The sequence below is a fragment of the Poecilia reticulata genome, chromosome 16 (genome assembly GCF_904066995.2).
Source record: "Poecilia reticulata chromosome 16, P_reticulata-male-v2, whole genome shotgun sequence".
NCBI classification, from domain to species: domain Eukaryota; kingdom Metazoa; phylum Chordata; class Actinopteri; order Cyprinodontiformes; family Poeciliidae; genus Poecilia; species Poecilia reticulata.
The window spans coordinates 29,155,935-29,178,652 of NC_088845.1; the positions used below are offsets into that span (position 1 = coordinate 29,155,935).

General features: G+C 40.0%; 1 protein-coding gene across 36 annotated transcripts in view; it reads left to right on the forward strand.

The window, feature by feature from the left end:
- The window catches only part of rims2a (regulating synaptic membrane exocytosis 2a), a 161,687-nt gene that overhangs the window by 20,851 nt on the left and 118,118 nt on the right, over window positions 1-22,718 (forward strand). For 16 of the 36 annotated variants that reach the window (XM_017309469.2, XM_017309459.2, XM_017309471.2 and 13 more), the window contains exons 3-6: window positions 3,999-4,031; window positions 4,940-5,032; window positions 11,176-11,386; window positions 13,031-13,042. In XM_017309469.2, the coding sequence (XP_017164958.2) occupies window positions 3,999-4,031; window positions 4,940-5,032; window positions 11,176-11,386; window positions 13,031-13,042 (349 nt within the window). Of the gene's footprint in view, window positions 1-3,998; window positions 4,032-4,939; window positions 5,033-11,175; window positions 11,387-13,030; window positions 13,043-17,923; window positions 18,497-22,718 lie in introns of those variants that run through there. The other 20 variants (XM_081597437.1, XM_017309475.2, XM_081597443.1 and 17 more) reach the window with 5 other exon arrangements.

Genomic DNA, 22,718 nt, shown 5'->3' on the forward strand with positions numbered 1-22,718 from the left:
CAGTAACCTGTATCCGGTAACTGCTCCAGCCTGAGCAGGTTGATATTTTACCGCGTTATGATAGCAGGAGCAGTGAGAGTGAAACTTTACCTTCTGCGTCACTTGACTAACCTCATACAGACACGCATCTGCTGGCATTTATGACCAGCGGGGGCAGCGTTAATGATGTATGTACAGTAGTTGGTATTTATTTACCCACTGAGCCACATCACTTCCTTCTGATCCAGTTATCACTCTGACTGTGGTCAGAACCACTGCCCCGGTTCACATCTTTAACTAGATAATCCCTCAATGACCACCTTTATATTGTTTTGTAAAAGTTAAAAACCAATGGGCCATTTTTGAACGTTTTTAGGCCCGTCGCAATAAGCAATTAAATAATCAATCACATGATAAAGTGTGATAAATGAGCTAGATCATTTCTGTTCTGATAAAATTTTTTTTGAAGAACAAGATTTTATTTGTGGTTTCAGTTGCGTGAGGTTTTTGTTTCCGTTTTAATTTATTGTTTCTGGTTTGTCATGTTTTTATTTTGGACATTTCAAATATCTTCCAGCTTCAGTGCCAAACGCTTTTTGTAAAATTAAAGTTTTTTGGTCTTTCAGAGGGCAAACTTGCATTATTACACCATTACAAATACATAACTTGAAAATGGTTCCAAAACAATGTTATTGTTTATCGCAATGATTACTGAGACAATTTGTCCAATTTGTCCAGCAGAACAGTGTGAATTAGGATTCACACTTCTATTAAGAAGTTTGTGCAAGCAAACTTCTTAATATCACATATTGAATAATTCAGAAATAATGTTGGTCACTAAAATAAAAAAAATTGTAAGTTGTACAAAAACTCAAGACTTTCAAAGTGTTAATGTAAAGTCAAAGAACATTTTTGATAAATAAATGATAAAATAATAATACTAATAAAAAAGCTATTTTTAATCGTTCTGAGCAGTTCCCAACTGTTGCTTAGTTTTAACTGGACGGTTTTGCTTGAAAATAGTTTTCATTCATTTTTATTTGTGATCACGCCTAATTTGAACCACAAAGGACTCATGAAGCGAAGACAAAAAAGATTCAGACTGTGCATATTTTAAAGACACTTCATGTGTGCAGTCCTTCTCTTGAAACGTTAGAAATCCGTTTGTCCACTAGAGGGCACTGTAGCATTAGCCTTTGTTGGAAACTCGGTTCAAAGTCACACAAGCCCAATTAAAATCAAACAAACAAACAAACAAAAAAATCTAAAACTGTTTCTGTTGTGATATCTAAAGTGGAGAAAGAGCAAAAGAACCAAATTGCTAAACTACAACAGGTTGGTGTATTTATTTATTTATTTATTTCTTCTTGTGTCACAGGGAGTTCAAAGGATGGAGGTTGCGGGTTAAAGAGACGGAAAACTGAGACTGGATCGGCCCTGCAGGCCTCCTTAGCAGCCAGGATACTGAATACGTCACTTGTGACATTTTACACTCTCTCATTTTACTGCCCCGTGTCAAATAATACAGAGCAGCACACTCACTCGCTAAGTCTCTTGCCGCTCTCACTCGCACGCACGAGGATGCGTGGTGGGTCCGATGGAGGCGCACGCGTACACCTCTGCGTAGACGACGTCGGTTCGCGCACACAAAACGCTCAGTGCCCGGCAGCTGTCCAGACAGGCAGGCAGGCAGGCAGGCAGGCAGGCAGCAGGCTCCACCAGATAAATATGAAGCTTGTAATGCGACCACAGAGACGGGGCTGATGGGATCAATAAAGAACGGCGCTGCAGGTCACCGGGAGAACACAGCGAGAGGATAAATATGGACTGGCTCATCGGAAAACAGAGCAGCGACACTGACGGGTACACAGGACCGGATCCTCTCTGTGTGGCTGCTGACCTGGCCGCAGACCACACCGGCTGATTTCCTGCTCTGCCGCTTTTCTGCTTTTCACCAAAAGTGTTCATGTGAAGCTTCATTTGTCGCACCCTGAGCGAGAACCTCCTCAGTCTCAGATTTTTTGTTGTTGTTATTTTTGTATTGTTTGTTTGGGTTAAAACAAAAGCGCACCCTTTAATTTGCATACAGCATTAGAACGAATTCTGTTTTGAATGGAAGCGTTTTTCTCACTTAGATATTCACTCTGAGGCTCACATTTGCTTCGACTGGAGAAAAGTTGAGTTGCCACTCCATTCAACCTCTTTCCAGGAAGTGCTCCAGTATTCTGAAAGCTTTCTCAGAAGACTTACATTAGCATCACCTTTTTTTTTTTTTTTTTCTTACTGGAAGCTACTTCAATCTTTGGTTTTATTTCATGCAATTTTAAACAGTTCCAATTAAGTGCAATTGATCTAATTGGAGCAGTTTTCTCAGTGGAAGTTAAGTATTACAGTGAACCCTGGTCACCGTCTTAATCAGATGGGGTCAAAGTTTAAAACAACAGAGATGCACTGTTTTTGGGGTGTACAACCTTTCTGATGATAACTGTGATCATGACCGAGTGGTGATCAGGGGCTTATAGGGGTTTTGCTGTGGGATTCTCAGCTGCTTGTTTCTGGTTAGCTTAAAGTGACGTTTGCTCCCAAAGCAGGAGCGAGAGCGGCTAAAGTCACAGCCTCATGTGTCGGATGGTGTACAGATTTCTGAGACATGTGAGATGGTCATGTTGCGGCCGCTGTGTGTGTGTGTGTGTGTGTGTGTGTGTGTGTGTGTGTGTGTGTGTGTGTTTGTCTGACCTCTGCTTTACTTATGGGGAGTCGGGGGAGAAAGTATTTTAAATACCAGCGCATGTTGATATTGTGCTGAAAACATATTTCTATCAACTTGTAGATGAGGTGAATCGTCTTATTTTTTGTGTTTTTTTTTTTTATCTGATCACCAATGGAGAGGTATTTACTTCATTCTCGAAAAAATCTATTCCAACAAATATTTGCTCCTTGCTTTATTTATTTATTTATTTATTTATTTATTTATTTATTTATTTATTTATTTATTTATTTATTTATTTATTTTTTGCTTGATCAGTTTAGGGAACTATTATTATTATTTTTATATTTTTATTTGTGCAAGCAAACTTCTTAATATCACATGAATAATTCCTAAATAGTGTTGGGACTTGGTCAAAATTTTTAATTGAGCTAATTTCAGAATCTGTAATTAATGACAGATTCTGCAATCAAAAATGTGGTATTGACAAAAAAAAGTTTTCAATTCAAAACCCTGCTGTTAAAATATTAAATCCTGCAGACATATGAGCGCATCAACAAAGATATTTATTGTTTTTAATGTGTTATTCAGGTGCCGGAGCCATCAGACTGATGTAAAGTGGTATTATACTTATTCAGGAAGCCATAATCATTCATGTAACGTCTTTGAAAAAATTCTTCTTTATGTCTGTGGATGCTGACATCAACGTTGGGAACGTCTGTGCTTCTTGAAAAATGTTTAGCACTAAGATGCTATTTGAATAGCTTCTCTGATAGGCTAACTTTTTTTAGCGCAACTTGAAGTCAACAATAGTTTTTTCTGGTGTCCCATAAGATTTTTTTTTTTTTTTGAGGCAGAATTTTAACACAAGCACAAGAAAAACAACTTTTTTCATCGATCGTTTTTGTTTCCGGATGTTGCTTGTACGTCAGATTTATAGGCATACAGAAAACGCGTGAATATAAAATGTCCGGCTGGGAACTTTTGTATAAAAAAAAAAGTGATTGAGTTAAAATTATGGTTGCCTTCCCGTAGCGATTTAAATTAGATTTTATTTACTTTTACTCTTCCATCCTTAAAGCGACATTGACATGTGAACATATATTTGTTTACTGTCCCACCATTCTATTTCTTCCATTGTTGTTTGAGTCTTTATTTAGATTGCTGTACATATTGCATGTCTTCTGTTAACATCGTTATTGTACCATTGTCTTGTATTTACCTCTTTTTCCTCATCTATTTCTGTTTTTGTATGCAATGAGATCTCCATACCCTTTTTATTTTATTTTATTTTATTTCTTTTATGTTTTAGGCTCAAAGAAGAACCAAAAGCTCAGCAAGCACAGTAAGTAAACTGCATTACCCAGAGTGCTCTAGGCTTTGACAGTTTTCTTTTTTCCTGGCAGTTTGTGCTGTGTGCTTCTTGTGGCTTTCTCCTCGTCTTCTGGGGGCTAAATGAAAGAAATGACATCAATGTCATGCGATGACAGCTGGATGACTCAACAGTTGTAGTAATGGAGATATATGTGATTATGTGTATGCCACACTGAGCTGAAATTGACCAGACAAGTGAATTGTATTGATATTAAACAGCTGACATCCATGGCGTTAATGGCAGTTGCTTTGTTTTTCTTTTTCTTTTTTTTTTACTACCGCTTTTTTCAGTTTCTTTGCCGGACTTCTTGCACACCCTCCCCTTGTCCCTGGTTTCTACTTGGCTGTCCGTCTTCATCCAGTGTATCGGCTGCACTGTGACTGGCCTGTGCAAACCCTGTAGTACCACTACAAACGTGGACTCGGTGCTCCTCTGCCGTTCTACTGCTTCATTTGATCCAATCTCTCTTTAAGACTGGTCATTCGGAAAACCTGACCTCTGCTGCCCCTGTAAACTAGAAGAAGTGATACTTCTGTTAGCCTTGTCTGTAGCACTCATTTCCATTGGCTGTAGAGCTCACACCCCCCCACCCCCCAATCTTATTTCTAATTTAACTCTGATAGCCTCGCACTTCTACCCTCTTCTGACTCTTCCATTGTATTTCTGATTGTATCTGGATGTCGGTGGCCCCCGTGGTTGCCGTTCTGCCAGCGTCTTGGCCCTCTCCTCTATCTGCTGTGGTTGTAGTGAATGTTCCTGCTATTTCTCACTCCTTGAAACTGCCCTGCGATTCAAAAAATCCCTCCTAACGGTCAACTTGTTTTCTCCTTTGATAACCGATTGCCATTGTTTCAGCCACGCTTTGCTTATCTGAACAGGTGGTTTCCCTTTAGCGGGATCACTGGCCTGGTTAATAATGTTCTTCAGCCCCAGCAAAAGCCCCAAAATGACAAGAAGCCCGAACCAGACGCGTAAGTAATAACACAGACCCGTCATGACCTACTTTCAGCAGGAAAACAAAAATATTGTGACAACCAAAGGAGCTCAATAGGCTGTTTTTTTTATTTATTTTTTAACAAAGTTCCTCAGAGGTTTTTAAAGCTGCACTATGTAACTTTTGCAAAAATATGTTTTTGCTATATTTATTAAAACTGTGTTGTAACAGTATGTGGTATGAGACAGATAGTGGGTGGAAAAAAAAATCATTCCTTCCAGAGCAAAAAATGCATCGCTCCTGCTCAAAAACAGCCAATCAGAGCCAGGAGGAGGGACTTAGCGCTGTCATTCAACCTTCCAATATGCTGCTCAATGTGCTAATGGCGAAAAAATTACTCACCGTTACAGGAAAGCAGTTTATCCACCATCGTTGGTGATCATGCTAACCAGCCGTAGCATTGGTAGCATGCTATGTTTTGGTGAAACAGCTGTAGCTTAGCAAAGAGCAAGAAGGAGAGGGTGAGAACGGGATTGATTGACTGCGCTAAGACCCTCCTCCTGACTCTGATTGGTTGTTTCTGACTGTGTGGTGTTTCCTGCAGTTAGTACTGGGAGCACTGGGAGAAGGCAGTGGAGCTCGAGTTTTTATTTTTTATTTTTTCACAAATTATCTGACTCACTCAACACAACATCATGATAATTTGAACAAATATTCTGAAAAGCATAATTTTTGAAAAAGTTACATGCTGCAGCTTGGAGAGTAATTATTGGTGTTAGACTAGCGGCGTATCAAACTCTTGTCTGATAAAGTGAGTATCAGCTTCACACCTTGCTGGCACAAGCCTTTTGAATGATGCATCTATTTTTGTTACAGTGGTTGGGTAAGAAATTGTAATGTTCTGAAACAACAGACTTAAAAAAAAATCCTAGTAAGTCTTGGATTGTAAGTGTTGTTTTCCATTCTGCTTTGTTTTGGTGTCGACTCACATGCTACGCTATTTTTTTTTTTTTAGCTTTTTTTTGTTTGTTTGTTTTTTGCCTTTTTCCGCTACTTTTTAAAAGATGTACGGCAGAACATCGGGTTCCACGCTTTTGCTCTGCAAATAAATGTTCTGCATGTTACATGGCTAGATACTGAAAGGTGAGTACAGTATGCAGAGGAGGGGTGATCAATGGAGCAAGAGCCAGGTGGAGACAAAATAACCAGAATGTGAGTTGATGAGTGAGAAGACCAGAGAGCTGAAGCACAGAGAGAATCAAATCAAATGAAAAGAATTGCAGGACAGAAGCAAAACCCACAGGCCAGTATTCAGAGTACAGCATACAAACAGAACATAACACAAGAAAGACCCCAAACCAACAAAACTCAAACAACAGAGGTATAAAAAAAAAGAACATGACAGGAAGTGAAGGGAACAGAACCACAGAAATCACAGGAAACCATCACAAAGAATCTCAGAAACTGAAGAGTGAATCTCTAAACGCAAGAAACATATCTAGATTATATAACAGACATGTATAATCACCTCTAATGATGAAACCCAACTAGAATAATCAGTGCAATATAAGGGATGAAATGAAAACCTTATTGTAAATATTATGGTAGATAGAGTGACATGAAGAAATAATAATAATGCTAATGATGATTTTGGTGTACAGGCAACATTCTTGGCATGAAATGATAGTCCATTAGCTGTGCCCCTCTCATTTACAAATACCAGTAATGACATTTTCATTTGCTGTCGTTTCTGTCACAAAGTTAACTTTTTCCTTGATAAATAAATCTTATGTAGGGCCCTCCGCCGGTAGAGAACAAGACATGTTAGAGGAAAAATAAAGTTAAAGACAAAAATTGTTGACACAGCAGGCTCAGGAAACCAGCCAAAGGTTTGTCAGTGTAGTGTTTAATTGTTACATCAGTGCATCAGAGTGAGTATATTTAGCTTTTTACAGCTCCTTTTTTTAAATTTTTTTTCACTTTTAATTGATAAAATGTAGACTGTGTCAACCGAGCGGATGTTCTTCACCCTGTTTTTTTTACCAGCAAAATAAATAAATAAAAAGAACAGAAACCTCCAGATGCTAGCCAAACGTAGCATCAAGTTCCATTCCTCAGCAGCTAGCAGAATAAATCGATAATCTCAAACTGTAGCAGTCAGCCAAAGGAGACTGTGAACTAGATGAACTTCAAAGACTGGGGAAAATAAAACGAAGGCTTTTAAATGAATTCTGATGTGTTAGCCATACTAATGTAATTAGGCAAAAAGGGAAAAGTGAGACTTTGTTAACGATATTAGCTACACCTGTGCTGCTGAGTTGCTCAGTAAAAATGTAAACTGTGTCAGTAAAGAGAAGAGCTTAGAGGTCAGAGGCTTAAGTGAGTTCATTTTTATAGTCGAAAATTCTATTTGTTTCTGAATACATGTGTCTTTAAAGATATTACAGTATAGCAAAAACTACAGGCTAAACCATTCAAAAATATTTAGTACCTCAGCAAATCATATTTGTAAATGTATCTTTTTTTTAGCTCCTTTGTGTTAGCTTCACCAGGCTAATAGTATGCTGTGTTACTTCATGAGGTTGGGTTCATTGCTATTTGTTTTGGGGTAAGCTGAAATCATTCAAAGGTTTTTGGTAAGCTAAGGCTAGACAAAGCTAACAGCAAGCAAGGTTTCACAGAAACCATCATTAAAAATTATCTAAAAAAATTGTTGCAAAGAAGAATATAAACTAGATTAACTCAAAGATTCTGCCAAAGAAACAAGAACAAAAAAACCCCAAAAAAACAACAGATGTTGCAACCGATTGGTATGTCATGCCATAGTGTCACCATGCCGTGACAGATTGGCATGAGACAGATAATCTCTGAGTAGATCGATCTCCAACTCTTCCCTGAGCTTCTATTGCCATCTAAAGAAATGCACCGCTCCCAATCAGAAACAACCAATCAGAGCCAAGAGGAGGGTCTCAGTGTTGTCCATCAATACTCACTGTCCAAAGTGCTAATGGCGGGGAAATGACTTACAGTTACAGGAGAACTGTTTGTCTGCCATCATGGGTGCGCTATGCAAACTAGCCCTAGCATTAACAACAGACTCTGCGAGCCTGCAGCGCAGCAGAGAGCAAGGTGGAGATGAGCAGCGCCCCATGAGAGAGGTTCACAGCGCTAAGACCCGCCTAATGGCTCTGATTGGTTGTTTCTAGTTAGCATTAGTATCCCTGGAAGAAGGCAGAAGAGATCCATTTTTAACACATTATCTCACACCATTTCAACAAATATGTAAAAAAAAAAAAAAAAAAATTACATTTCTTCACTCGAGCTTTACAGCCCTTGCTGCCTACTCCAAGGATGTAACAATTTCCTTATTATAATGCTAAATCGTTTTTTTGTGTGTTTTTTTTAACAATTTTTGGACATGTGCTAAAGATTTCTCAAAAAGTTACAAATGAATCAATAAGTAATGGAATAAGTAAAATCCAGCTGCTGTAAAGGCGTCACATAGTTGACCCTGCTGTGGAGAAGCTGAATCTGTCTTACGTCCAGGAGGACGGCTCAGGTTTCGGACTGCGTATAGCTGCTGTCTCATAGGTAAGAGAGCTCCGATACACAAGCATGGAGCTGGACAATGAGCAGTGTATGATTACTCATCAGCAGTCTCACCTGCATTTGACCACGTTTTTACACAATAAAAGCAACCCAGTTTTGAATGGCTAATGCGCACCAGCTGCCGCTGCGACCCGCGCCGCGTTTGTGCCGTTTTCCGTAGTTTTGCTGTGTGTCGTCGATAACGTGACCTTCCTGGTGTTTCACTTGATGTTCTCTAATGTGTTTAGTGATCCTGTTCATTTCAAAGTCTGAATAGATTGATTTATTTTGTTTGTTTTTTTTGCTAAGGTCGCTTTAAACAATGGTAGAAAATTAGTCGACCAAAACCTCCAACTGCTCTTTGAGTAGAGATAATATTTCTCAGCATACTACTAGTCGAAGAAATATATGTATTTTTTTGTGTACTGACGTGTGAGACAGCCAGGATTGAGTAAAAACACCACAGTCGCTTGACGTTTCGCCTCCCTGATCCTTGGTTGCAGCGGCTTTAAACTCAGCTGGTTATCAGTCGTTCTGTGAGTAAATGTGATTTAGTTTGAATCTCTTAAACAAAACGCCACACAAGTCTAATCACTGCATGGTAAATACACAAAGGCTGATATAATTAGCTCTTTAATCCTTTTGTGGATAGAACGTGGAGCATGTCAGTGGCACTTTATCTAATGTTCTGATGGCACAGAGAGTCAGACGCAACGTCGACAACAACACCACACACACACACACGCACGCACACACACCAACACATGCGGTGTCTTAAGGTGTGTGTGCCCGCTGGGTTTGGGCTCTAAAGCTCCGGTTGTGGGAAAAGGAAGCATGTTTATCTCAAATGCAGACCTGTATGTGGTAAAAGGATCGCACTGCTCAATAATTCACAAGAGCTAATGAATGTTGCAGGGGATATGTGGGGCGAAACCACTTCTAATCGCCATATTATGAAGTCAGCCCAGTGTTTAGTTTCCAAGGAGACACTCAATTGACATGTGTCATGCAAAATGCATGTAAGGAGACGTTTTTTTTTGTTTGTTGTTCTTATTTTTGGGTGGAAGTTGAGTTTTTTTTTGTCTTTTTTTTCTATACAGTCAGGTGAAATATAACACAAAGAGACACAGGAAGGCTGCGTTGATTCCTCCAAAGCGAGATGTAAAGTTTTCTGCTTGTGACCACCGATGATTGCCTGCAGATAAAGTCTAAAAAAAAAAATAAATAAATAAATTGTTGATTTTAATAACCAGTTGTTCATATCGACGGCATTCCTCGCCTCGCATTACGTCCGCCTTGATACAGGCAGACGGGTGCAAATTATTCATCTAATACAGAGGAACCCGAGTAACCAGAATTAAGTGATATCCTCAAACTTGCAAAGCAGAACTGATACCCAAACGACCGAGTTTGAAGAGATGCTGTGTCAGAGGAGGGAGGGTGTGGAGGGGCTCAACTTTTAAACCTCTGATGTAACGTTATGGGCTTTTGCTTTCAGAAATTCACTTCTTATCTGGGGTTGCATCACTTCGTCGGCTTGTAGTAGAAGAGGAGAGAAAGTTGAAGCAAAAAACCCCCAAAAAACAAAGCTGATTTTCACAGTGTTGGTTGTTTAGCTCTGTTGTCAGGCAGTGAACCGTGTCATTATTTACATCATTCATGCTTGGGATCCTTGAAAATGCTTGAATTTTCATTGGGTGTTTTGAAGGTTTGGAAAGTGCTTGATTTCTCATTAACATGTAGTAACTTGAACTTCCGTTTTGTGTGTCAGCTGTCTGATAAATTGGCAAGAACAACTTGACTTGTTGTGTTTTCTGTAAATAATCCCATTATTTTAGGTAAGTATATATATATATATATATATATATATATATATATATATATATATATATATATATATATATATATATATATATATATATATATATAAACCTTCAATTTTCTCAAAAGCCGACAGTGCACCTTATAATCCGGTGCGCCTTATATATGGACCAATATTGAGCCACAACAGGTCTAGCAACTACGGTAAGCAGCAGCCGCCGACTTTTCGCCCGTAGAAAAAGAAGCGCGCGGTGCATGCTGGGCAATAGTTGTCAGAAGGCTGGTCTGTTAATAAAGTTTGACTGACTTATCTACGTACCGTCTGGAATCAGGTCATCTGCAGGTCATTTAGCACCACGTTCTCCACGAACATGCTGTGCGCGAATGGAGAAGGGTGACCATCGTCCGGCCACGCCCCGGCCCAGTCGGAAGGCTCTCCTCGCCCACCGGAGTCGGACTGTTTTGTTGACATTCCCTGAAGTGCAGCTCCATCTAGTGGATGCATAACGTAACTCCAGCCTCTACTGTAGCGTCTATTCTATGCGCCTTATAATGCTAAGGCGCCTTATAGTGCGGAATATACGGTATATGAAATACTTAATGGAATTAAATAAATGAAAAGGGTTAAAAAAATGGTTAAAAAAATTCTGTCATTTGGTGATACGGCGTGGTGGTCCTGATGTTTTAGGTATACGAGTCATCCAGTTTTCCGCTTTTCCAATTCGATTTTCTAACCTGGTTTTTGTGTTTTACTTTTCTATGCGCTGGCAGGAAGTTACACCAGCAGTTTGAATCGTATAAGGACCAGGTTAAGAAGATGGGGGAGGAGACTAAGCCAGCTCAGGACCAAAAGAGCGAAGCCCCGACCTGTGGAATTTGCCACAAGACGAAATTTGCTGACGGCTGCGGTCACATCTGTTCATATTGCCAAACGAAATTCTGTGCTAGGTGCGGAGGACGAGTGTCTCTGCGGTCAAACAAGGTAACGTACACACACACACACACACACACACACACACACACACACACACGCACACACACACACACACACACACACACACACACCCACCCCCACCACTGCACCTCTACCACAAGCACAACACAGCAAACAGTCAGTCACACACATTAATGTCTTCAACTCTGCAGTTGAATCCTGTTTAATCCGCTGTGAGACATTAGGCGTTCTGATTCTTTATTATTTCTGATGAGGGATTCAAAAAGAATTTCTCTATTTTATAAAATTTCCTTCAACTTTAAAAAAAAATATTTTGTCATATTACATTCACAAACTCTGTATTTCACTGATGTTTTATGTAGCACAAGGTGAGACTTCATTATGAAGTGAGAAAAAAAATACAATACATGATTTTATTTCATTCTGACAAATAAAAGACTGAAAAGTGTTGCATGTATTTGAATTTGCATTCAACTCCCCTTAGTTTATACTTTATAGCGCCACCTGTTGCAATTACAGCTGGGATTTTTCTCCACCCGCTTTTCATTTCTGGAAACTGACATTTATGTGCGTTTTGTCTTTGCAAAATAGTTCAAGGTCAGTCAGATGTGTCGGATGTGATCTGTGAGCATGGAGGTTTAGGCCTGGCCACTGATTGTCAAGTCTATTGAACCCTGAACTTTGACAGACAAACTATCCCGTTGCAGCTCTGGCTGCGTTCTCATGGCAACGTCCCCACTGGAGTTCACTTCTCCACTCCGTTGTGAACTCTTTTGCTGGCGTCAGCAGGTTTTCTTCCAGGATTGACCTGAATTTAGCCCCACCTGTTTTAAAACTCTGAACTCTGAAACCTTTCCCCTGTCCCCGTTAAGGAAAGCATCCCCTCAGCATGATGCTACCGCTACATTTTTCATGCTGGGAATGGTGAGTTTCTGTTTTTCCTCCTCACATAGACGTTCGCAGGAACCTCCTTTCTCAAGTTTGTTACCCCCTCCCCGACCTCTCCCACCCCACATAGTTTGATAGCTTGTGGAGTGAATGACAAATAGTTACTGTCTCCTGCATTTAAAAGCAATTGTTTGCACTGAACTTTATTTTGGGATATCAGAGTAAGTGTGCAGAACACACATGCATGCCACACTTTTCAGAGTTTTATTTGTAAAAAAAAAAAAGTGAACATCATAAACATTTGTGTCTACTGCATAAAACCATAAAAGAAATACTCAGAAGTTTGCTCTTGGAATGTGACAAAATATGAAAACTTACACAGAATATGAATAGCTGTGCGAGAAACCGTATGGCTTGTATTAATGCTGTTTCACCACTAGAGGGAACTCACTCTCCACTGCTGCTCTGATTAAAGAACATTACTTTATGCTTTCTTTTAAATGCAGCACTCCCTGTGCAGCTTACTGATGCAAAATCTTTTCCACAGACTAACCCAGAGATTTTAGTTTTGCACTAGCTAAATGTAAAAAAAAAACAAGTGTTTTATTTTGTCCCATTTGCTTTTTGGAATATGTGACAGTGCTCCCAGGATCTGGTGACGCTCACGGTCTGTTGTTTCTCCCCGTCTTTCCCACTCCTCCTCCCTCACCTCCCCCCCTCCTTCCCGTCTGTATCCCTGCTCCTTCTCTCTGCTGCATTCCTGCTCTCATGGAATTGCAACAGGAGGACAAAGTGGTTAGCAAACATTTCTCTGTTTGTTTGGACTTCATCTGAAAACGAGCACTGTGATATGCCGTGGTGTGACTAAATACATATTCAGCAGCCATGATTGATTGGAATCAAAGTACTAGTCTCAACTGTGAGTCTGTTCTTTTTTATTTTGTTTTGCTAAACTACATAATACTTGGAGAACACGAAAAAACAAAAAATTCCTTCATAAACAGGAAAAGACATGTTAAAAGGTAACTAAACCCTAAATCAACTTTTTTTTCAAATAAATGTCTAAATAGGATTTAAGGGAGATATTTTTATGCTTTTGTCCAAGTTTGATTTTGTAATATTTGGCCGCAAAACCGTCTCAGTGCTGCCCTCTTTGGGTCGAACGGTGTGCGCTGCGGTTGAATTTTCCTATTGGCTCCAACGTGTGATAGCGTTTCTTAGCTTTGCACATGTTATTTATTTTGCAGTGTGGGGAACACAAACTGAAATTAGTCTTTCTGTTCTTACTGTTGGCTGTTTGCGGAAGACGACAAAAAGCCACCGGAGGGGTTTATAACGTGGCTAAGTATAGCGATAAAGTCATTAAGTTGGCAACAACGCTGTCCCTTGTGTTTTCAGTTGTTTCACTGCTTTATTTCCTGAAGCTAAGCAAGACCAGTTAACTGTCATAACCATCGTTTGGCACGTGGAGCTGCTGTAGATTCTGCTTTGGTAAAATGATGTAACAATTTGATTATCGTGCCACTTCCATCACTTTCTCTATGCTTTACCATCTTTATTTCTGTCATATTTCATAACTAGATGTGGATCATTTGGCTGGTGAATGTTCATCTGGGTATGTAACAATTTTAAAATGTAACGATTCACTCTTAATTTCTTTGAAATCTGACTTTTAAATTATTTTTTCTTTTGCTAAACGGCATTTACGATACGTTTAAATACACATGATCAGGGTCCTCTGAAATATTAGAGCAGCAGAAAGACAGAGACATAACCCCATCCTGCTCGTGCCCCTGATGCCAAACCTCCAGCTGTATGGCTGTCCATCATCCTCTGGATTATAATAGCAGGGAGATCGGTTACTGTTCTGTGCAGATGGTGTTGAGTAATAAGTAATAACAGTGGCAGCAGGCTGACGATGGACTTCACAGGCTGTGCCTGATAGGTTAGGACATGAGCTTCTAGTTGTACCCACTTACCTGTTGTTGCCCTGCCTCCCTGTCACATCTGTTACCTCACCATGCAGACCATTTCAGTTGACTTTTTTGAGCTTTACATCATGCTATAATGTTATTCCCTTGTCAAAAACATACCTGGAGTGTTGTCTTGATTCTTTCATGCATATTTGGGAAATCCTTTCATCTCCCGTGGCAACTGTTCAGTTGTGCAAAACGTCAGGGTGGACCTAGCTCCGCCTTCGCAGGCTCAGAGCTGCAGTTACCGAGTTTCCGCCGCACAGAGCAGCCCTCTCCTCCGTGACTCCCCCACTCAGCTCCTTCAGACTAGCCAGCAGCAATTAGCAAACACCTAATTGAACTGAGGAACTGAGCATCAGCCTAGCTCATTATAGGAGCTACTTCTCAGTGCAATGCTGGTAAAAACGTTGTTAAAGGTTAATAGAGGAGCCATGTTGCGTTGACTTCCTGAAGGCGGAGTTTCAGAAAGAGCAGGAGTTTTTAAAGAAACAGAGGCCCAATTTCAAGGCATTAAATTGCACCTTTTTTTTAAAAGCCATGTGATATATGCAGCATTTTTATAACGGCGTCATTTTTACTTGATTATGCTGTAAAAATGACGCTATGTGGCTGGAAAACACGTAATACTGCCCCTTTAATACAAATTCAAAGCATTTTATGCATACATGGTGATTGCTGTGGGCAAGGAAGGAGCTCCATTAGTGGTCTGTGTTACAGCAAATACGCCACATACTCAATTTTAACTGAGCGTGACAGTATAATACAGAAGGAATACTTGACTCTGCACTGCTAGGAAAGCAGTGCAACTCCTGGATGCAGAAGTTTTGGAGACAGGGTCAGCTAGTGGCACAAAGAGTTTGCTGAGACGGAAAGCTTTTTACGCAGAAGTGGACGTTATGAATTTGTGAACTCTACATTCCTCAGAAAGACAGGCGCGCAATAGCTTCGTAAGATAACTCCCATATATTATTAACACGTCAGGGCCGCTGTGATATAAAATGTATCTCGTTTTGTGCAAGGGCTCTTGTGGCCGCAGATGGACGGATGCTGTGTTTACGCTGGGGCCGACAAAGGAACACATTTTTTGTGTGCCGCAATCTTGTCTAAAAGCTTGTGTGTCAGTGAAATAGGTGGTGGTGGTGAAATCCGTTCTTTTTCCATCCGTCTACTCTTTCGCTCTACCACAGATGGTGACAGCAGTGGCGAGAGAGATCTTGTTCTGTGAAACGCTATTGAATATTCACAAGTCTTTGTGTCAGCGGCAGCTAGCTGAGCTCTGGATGCTGCATCGGCATGCGATACATTGTACAGGAGCTGATTGTGAAATTGGTGGTACAGGGAAAGATGAGGGGTCTGCTGAATTGATTTTAACTGGACATGTTAAATGTATTCATTTTGATTGCATTATACGACCATAAATTCACTAATATTCAGAATATCTTGCGTTGACCCGAAGTTTCTGCTGATGAGGCTTCGAATAGACTCAGAAACTCTGAGGTCTGTCTGCTGTTGAAGATGCTGCCTTACAAACTTATTCCCAACCCAAGAACCTTTTTCACATTTTAATCATGTTTCAGCTACATATTTCAATCTATTTCAGGATATATATATATGTTTAAAATTAAAATAAAAGATAAAAATGTCAAAGGCTTGGTTAGTGATAATTTTTTTTTTATCACATTACAACTGTCAAAATGTGGAAAAGTTTGTAAAAGTTGGTTGCTACAGTATGGTACTCCATTTGCCCCTGAAGCAGTAGTGGAAGGGCTACAGTATTTTTTTAATTGTGGTAATTTGACAAAACATTTCATCTTTATTTTTGTAAAAAAGGGAAAAAAAAGAACTATTGTTCTATACAATAATAAGCAGTCATTTAAAGAAATGATGAAGATAAGAGTTTGTAACCTGTATTTAGACTTGGTAAAACATGGCTATAGCAGCTTGAATTTCAACAACCACAGAATTCAACTGCACTGTTTTCATCTTGTGTATTTGAGAGAGGATGCCAGGCTGCTAAGTGTAAGATTATTACACTTAGCAGCCTACTATTGTTTTTGGTTGGAGGTTTTTGGTGGGTCATCGTACCAAATTATTATTTCTGGGGATGTGTTTTGGTAGCCTTAGTACTGCGTCTCTGCTCTTTGCAGATGATGTTTGCCTATTGGCTTCAACACCTACAGCTTTCGCAAGAATAGTTTGCAGCAGAGTGTGAAGCAGTCGGGATGAGAATCGGTACCTCCATGTGTCTTGAGTGACCTCTCTGGCTCAGAGAGGAGGTCCTGCCCGAAATGGAGGAATATAAATATCTCAGAGTCTTGGGAAAGATGGAGCAGGTGGTCGATAGATGGATTGGTACGACGTCTACAGTGACAAGGAGGATGTACCAGTGTGTTGTGGGGAAGAAAGAACTCGATTTACCAGTCAATATGTTCCCACTCGTTTATGGTCACGAGCTGTGGGTAGTGACTGAAAGAAGACATAAAAGCGACTGACATGAGTTTCCTCCGCACGGTGTCTGGGCTCAGCCTAGGAGATGGGGTGAGAAGTTCCGTCATTCAAGAGGGACTTCGAGTAGAGCTGCTGCTTCTCCACATCGAGAGGAGACAGTTGAGGAGACTTGGGCATCTGGTTTGGACACCTCCCTGGTGAGGTGTTCTGGGCACGTCCCACCGGGAGGATCCCCAGAGGAAGACTCAGGTCACGCTGGAGGGACCGTGTCTCTCAGCTGACTTGGGAACACCTTGAGATTGGAGAGGAGCTGACCCTAACAGCTGGAGAGAGGGAAGTCTGCCCTTCTCTGCTTAGGCTGTTGGCCCTGTTACCCAAACCCAGGTTAAGTGGAAGATAATTTATAGATGGATAGATTTATGTTTATGTTTATGTTATGTTTATGTTACACATTTATGTTCTGTGGATTTGGTGTTTATTTGCTTGGAAAAAAAATATTGATGTTAACTTGGAAATAGAAATAGATAATGACCTACATTTGTAGATTTTTTTTTTTTGATTGGTGGTTTTTGATTTACCAACTTTGTCAGTATATTTAGAAACTTTTCAGACCAAAATCGGAATCGAGCAAGTAAGCCTTTTTAAATATCGAAAGTTGTCCGTAAGACTGCAATTGGTGCACCGCTCCCTTCAGGCAGGTCATCACTGTTCCCTCCTTGGATCCGTTTTGATAGACAGTGAGCTTTGTAGACCAGGAACACAAACTCTTCAGTTTGTGAATTATCCAGCCAATACACGCTGACGTTTTGCTAAATTCCTTCAAATTCTTGTGTTTTCCATGTTTTCTGCTTCGCACACAACGTCCAGGACAAATTGCTCAGCTAATAACCTAATATATGTGTCCTCTTTCCATCCCCTGTGCGTTGGGGATGGAAAGAGGACACATACTAGTTGGTAATGGAGATGAAAGTGTTGCATTATGCGTCACCTGTCAGTGGTCATAATTGTATACCTAGTTGGATGCAACTTAAAACCATTTGTGTGTATGTGAAGAAGCCGCTTTACTACCACCAGCACCGTGCTGCCCTTAAACTGGAAACCCCCTGAAACGTAATAATTGCAGGATTTTTTCTTTTATCTACCAAAGTTTCCTCCACAAGTTTGGATCTGCTGGCTATCTGTAGATAACTGGCAGCATGACGTGAAACGACCAATGGAAGCAGTGACGGTCATTCATGATTTGTTGGAGGGGGGGGGGAATACACGACATTAACAGCACAGACTGAGTCTGCAATTACGCAAAGTGTTTCTGTGAAAAGCGGACGGAGCGGCAGACGGTGTTCCGCCGCTAAGCGCGTTTCCACGTCTGTCCGTTGGAGAGCGCGAGCGGAGAGGAACCGAGCGGAGACACGTCCACTACGGCACGGACCGCGAAGCCTCGGCTGGTTTGGGGCTTCCAGCAGCACTCAGGACGGCGCACTCTACGTTTTCTGCTCGGACCCACCGGCTCGGATGTATTTATTTTATTTTTATTAGTATTATTTTCTTTTTTAAATTTTTCGTCATCACACTACATTTAGAACTATAGGCGCTTTTGTCTAATCGAACTAGGTCGATTTGAGTTTAACCTTCAGTTAAGGGGGGGGCGGAAAAGGAAAAAAAAAAAAAGGAGGCGGCAGGAGCTGTCCGCGGTGCTGAAGGTCGGAGCAGGTTCTTCTGTTTGGGAGCGGGAGGCTGCGGGAGCTGCGGGAGCTGCGGACTCTCACTCACACCGCAAGGACTTACACACCGCGGTGTTTCTGCTCAGGCATCGGCGGCACAATGGGTAAGATGAATGGACGTCGCGTTTTTCTGCCATCATTTGTAATGCAGATCATTTCTGCTGTTTTTTTTCCTCTCTCGAAGTAAGAAACCAAAACATGCATTAAAATATAACCTCGATCCCCTCTCACCGATATGTAAAGTGGTTTTCAGAAACCACCCACCGTGAGTGTGTGTGTGTGTGTATGTGTGTGTGTGTGTGTGTATGTTATGTCAGAGAGCAGACGTCGTCAGTCAAAATAATAATAATAATAATAATAATAATAATAAAATGTTCGGTTTATTTAGGTCATAGAGCGGCTGAAGGGGTGCGGGTCTGACAGCCATTTCGCCGGATTTATACAGTACTATCTCCGGGTTTTTTTCTCCCTCCCCTACTCTGTATTGCTGAACTTCAAACAAGGAACATAAATATTCATCAAGTCTATTATTATTACAAACGGACTCCCTAAAATTAGAAGCTCATTAAAATGTAATTCACCACGTGCAGGCTGTGTCGGTGGCATGTGAATGCAAGCATTTCCTTCAAATGTTCTTGCATTTGAATGGCCACACACACATATATATATATATATATATATATATATATATATATATATATATATATATATATATATATATATATATATATATATATATGAGAACTCATGATATGTTTAAAAAAAAGTGGGAGATCAAAGTGTTGCATGATGGGTTTTTTTTTGTTTTTTTGCCAATGCATGGGTACTCTGTCACTTTAAATGATTTGTAGAATTGCAGTTTCATTCATTGCCTCGTTGGCTGATTGAAATGCCTGTCACTGCAGCCCATCATGCTCATGTACCCACCCCCTGCTTACCCCCTCTCCCTCCCAGCCACCCATCCACCCAGCTGGGGCAGCAATTTGCTGGCGTGTGTGTTGGACAGGATGTCTGTTGGCGGGTGTGTTCTGGAGTTGGACTCCGTCCAGACGCTGATGTTTTGGAGGAACGCTCCACTCGCAGAACAATGAGTGTTCACTGTGTGGCTCAGTTCAGGTAAAGGAGAGTAACGGTAATGCAATACGATACCTATGACACGCCGTTTACTGCTCTATGAATAATGCATCCCGCCCAATGCTTACCTCTCTCCTAATTTTAGCCCTTTTATTTTTTTACACATAGAAACATGCTTCTCAGATGGATTTGATTGTATGTGCCGGAGAATAGAGTAAATGCACGCGTTCGGAGGAGCAGCTGATTTAACTTTGAGTTCTGCATTTCATTCAGCGTGCTGATACGGCTGAAAGCTTCTTGCTGATTCATTCTAAATCCGGGGTTAAATAAGGCTGTAGTGCAGTTTAATGGCCACAAGAGAGAGCTCATTGTTCTCTTAAATGCTGCAAAATCCAGCCTCCATAGGCGTGAATGGTTACATTTCCATTCTTTTGAATGAGACACGGAGAGTACATGGCAGAAAGCTGTAGCATGAGACAGATAAGGATAGTTACTGTAAAATGTTAGTTTTTTTTCTCCCCTTGAAATCTAAAGCTGACATATTGTTTGTAAGACGGGGCTGTATATGGGACATTACATTGGATGATGATGTTTTATTACCTTCTGTGTAGCATGGCTCTCAATAATGAACGACCTCCGTTCTTGCTTTAGGCAGCTTTATAAGCTCAAATGTATTTTTAGAAGCTGTTTTTTTTTTTTGTTTGCTAGTGTCCCTAAAACCATCACTGGATCTGATGAAAAACCATTAGAAGGGAAATTATTTATTGATCTCTGGGTTCTGGTGTTTGTTTCTCTTATTTCACTGCCTCAGTAAACATTGCCTCGCGCATTAAACAGAATATATTCCCCCCCGCCCCCCACTGCTCACAGCATGTAGAATGAACTTGGCTTTTTTTTTTTTCTTTAAGTACTGTTATAATAACAATGAAATTAACAGGAACACACTGAGAAATGGAGCCTGTCTACAAACCACAGCCACCATCCTCAAGGCTGATGGGAAGTGTGTGTGTGTGTGTGTGTGTGTGTGTCTTGGGAGAATCCAGAGCAGAATGTCTTCAGCGAATGTATATACCCAACTGGAGTGTGTTACGGCTGCTTTATTTCACAGCGTATGAATCAGTGGTGAAGTTTTGCTGCGAACATGAACTCTCATAATTTACCGTTCTGTGTGAGCTCCACCTGTGTCTGGATTTTATCCCCAGCTGACCTCGTGTCTGTGTTTTGTGTTGGCTCTCAATGTAGGAAGCAGATAATCCGTCTCAGCTGCTCCTAATTCAAATGGTACGTCGAACAGGAAGATGTTATTTCTGTTTGATTATAAATTTTAAAGCCACACTTGGTGATATAGTTTAATTTATTTAGTATCATAACGTGTAATTCCATTTTAAACCATATTTTGTGTCATTTAATTGTGGTTGCATCAAATACTAATAAAAAAAGTATTTTTTTATTAGTATAAATGCTAATAAAAAAATACTGGAAAAGAAAAACAAATCTTAACAGCTGATGTGACTTTTCTGCTTTTCTGCTCTTATCTGACTAAGCATGTTGATAGTTGTCAATTTTTCATGTTTTTTATTGTTTCCATATAATTACACGTTTAATAATAATAATAATAATAATAATAATAATAATAATACATTTTATTTCAAAGGCGCCTTTCTGGCACTCAAGGACACCGAATAGTCAATTGTTTTCCAAGGTTTTCCCCTGATAACTTGCTAAGCCTGGTGGTTGGGCGTTCGGCATTCACTCATCCAGCGGCCCGCCATGTTTTAGAGTTAAAAAATCTTTAAAATTGACAGGAAATTTGAAAATATCACTTGATTATTATGCATTATTGAAAGATTGGAAGATTAATATCAGAACACCAACTTTAAAGTCTTAAAAAATGCAAACATTTTTGCATTTATATTAAATTTTGCATTTATATTAAAAAATGCAAACATTTTTGCATTTTTTAATGCAAATGCAAATATATATATATATATATATATATATATATATATATATATATATATATATATATATATATATATATATATATATATATATATATACTTAAATAAATAAGCAATGCTTAGCCTGGTGGGGGCACAAGTAAAGCCTGGTGGCCCGCCAGGCTTATAATAGACTGGGGGAAAAACTGGTTTTTATATAATTAAACATGTTTTTCATTGTTTTTTGTTGTTTTGATACAACAACATTTTTTGATGTAACTAAACATGTGAATAGTAATCATTATTTTCATGTATGTTAATGGTTTGATATTTGATACAACATATCAAACAACATATACTGACAGGAGTAGCAGTTGCCTCTGATCCATATTTTCTTCACCACTTTTCCATCATAACAATATTCCTAGTTTAGGATCTGGGTAAAAAAAACAAACATATATCATATAGAATGTTGACATGAAGGGCAGTCAGAGTTTATGCTAATGGCCGGAAATATCACTGACAACCAGAGCGTGAATGCATGATGCTTGAAATATAATAAGCTAACAAATATTCCATCTAAGCAGTCCTTGTGATTGCAGCACACACTGATATTATAATGCAGACATCTGCATAATGTCATACTGCTGAACAAAGGTAGACTAGCTCTGATGGAGTCAACAATGGGTTTATGTTGGATTAATTTGCCGCAAGGTACGAGTGGGATTGAAATATTTTTTTTCTGGTAACTTCAGTGTGTGTCACCAAGTCTGTTTCTTCCAGGTCTGTTGACCCGATTTTCAGAAGATGAAAACCAATTAAAATTTTACGGGGTTCCCGTTATGCCGTTATGTTAGCGCTTCGTCGGATGTCCCGGTAAAGAAGTGTGCGTACCTCGGTGGTTCCTCGGGTCTCAATCGAAGACATGCGGTTCACTGCAGAGTTCTTTGTATAACCCCACTTAGGCGAGGCAGTCGGTGTCTTACTGGACGTGTTCCCCCGGGATACATAAAGTGCAATTTATAGCCTCTCTGCTTCCATTGTGTGTCAGCACAGTTACAGCACATCTGTAACACTGTTAGCTGGTCATAAATGTCGTCTGTGTCAGGATCAGATAGCAGCACGCAAGCTGCATGTTGAGAACATGTTTGTTTTGTTGAAATTGTGATGCAGCTCAATATATTTATATTTTTTCCACATTTGATTGTTTTCCTCTATTGGAAAAAAAAGAGGCGCTAATTAGATTTAGCTACTTATGCAATCCAATTTACAGAAAAACAACAGCAACCCCCCCACCCCCCGCACAAAAATC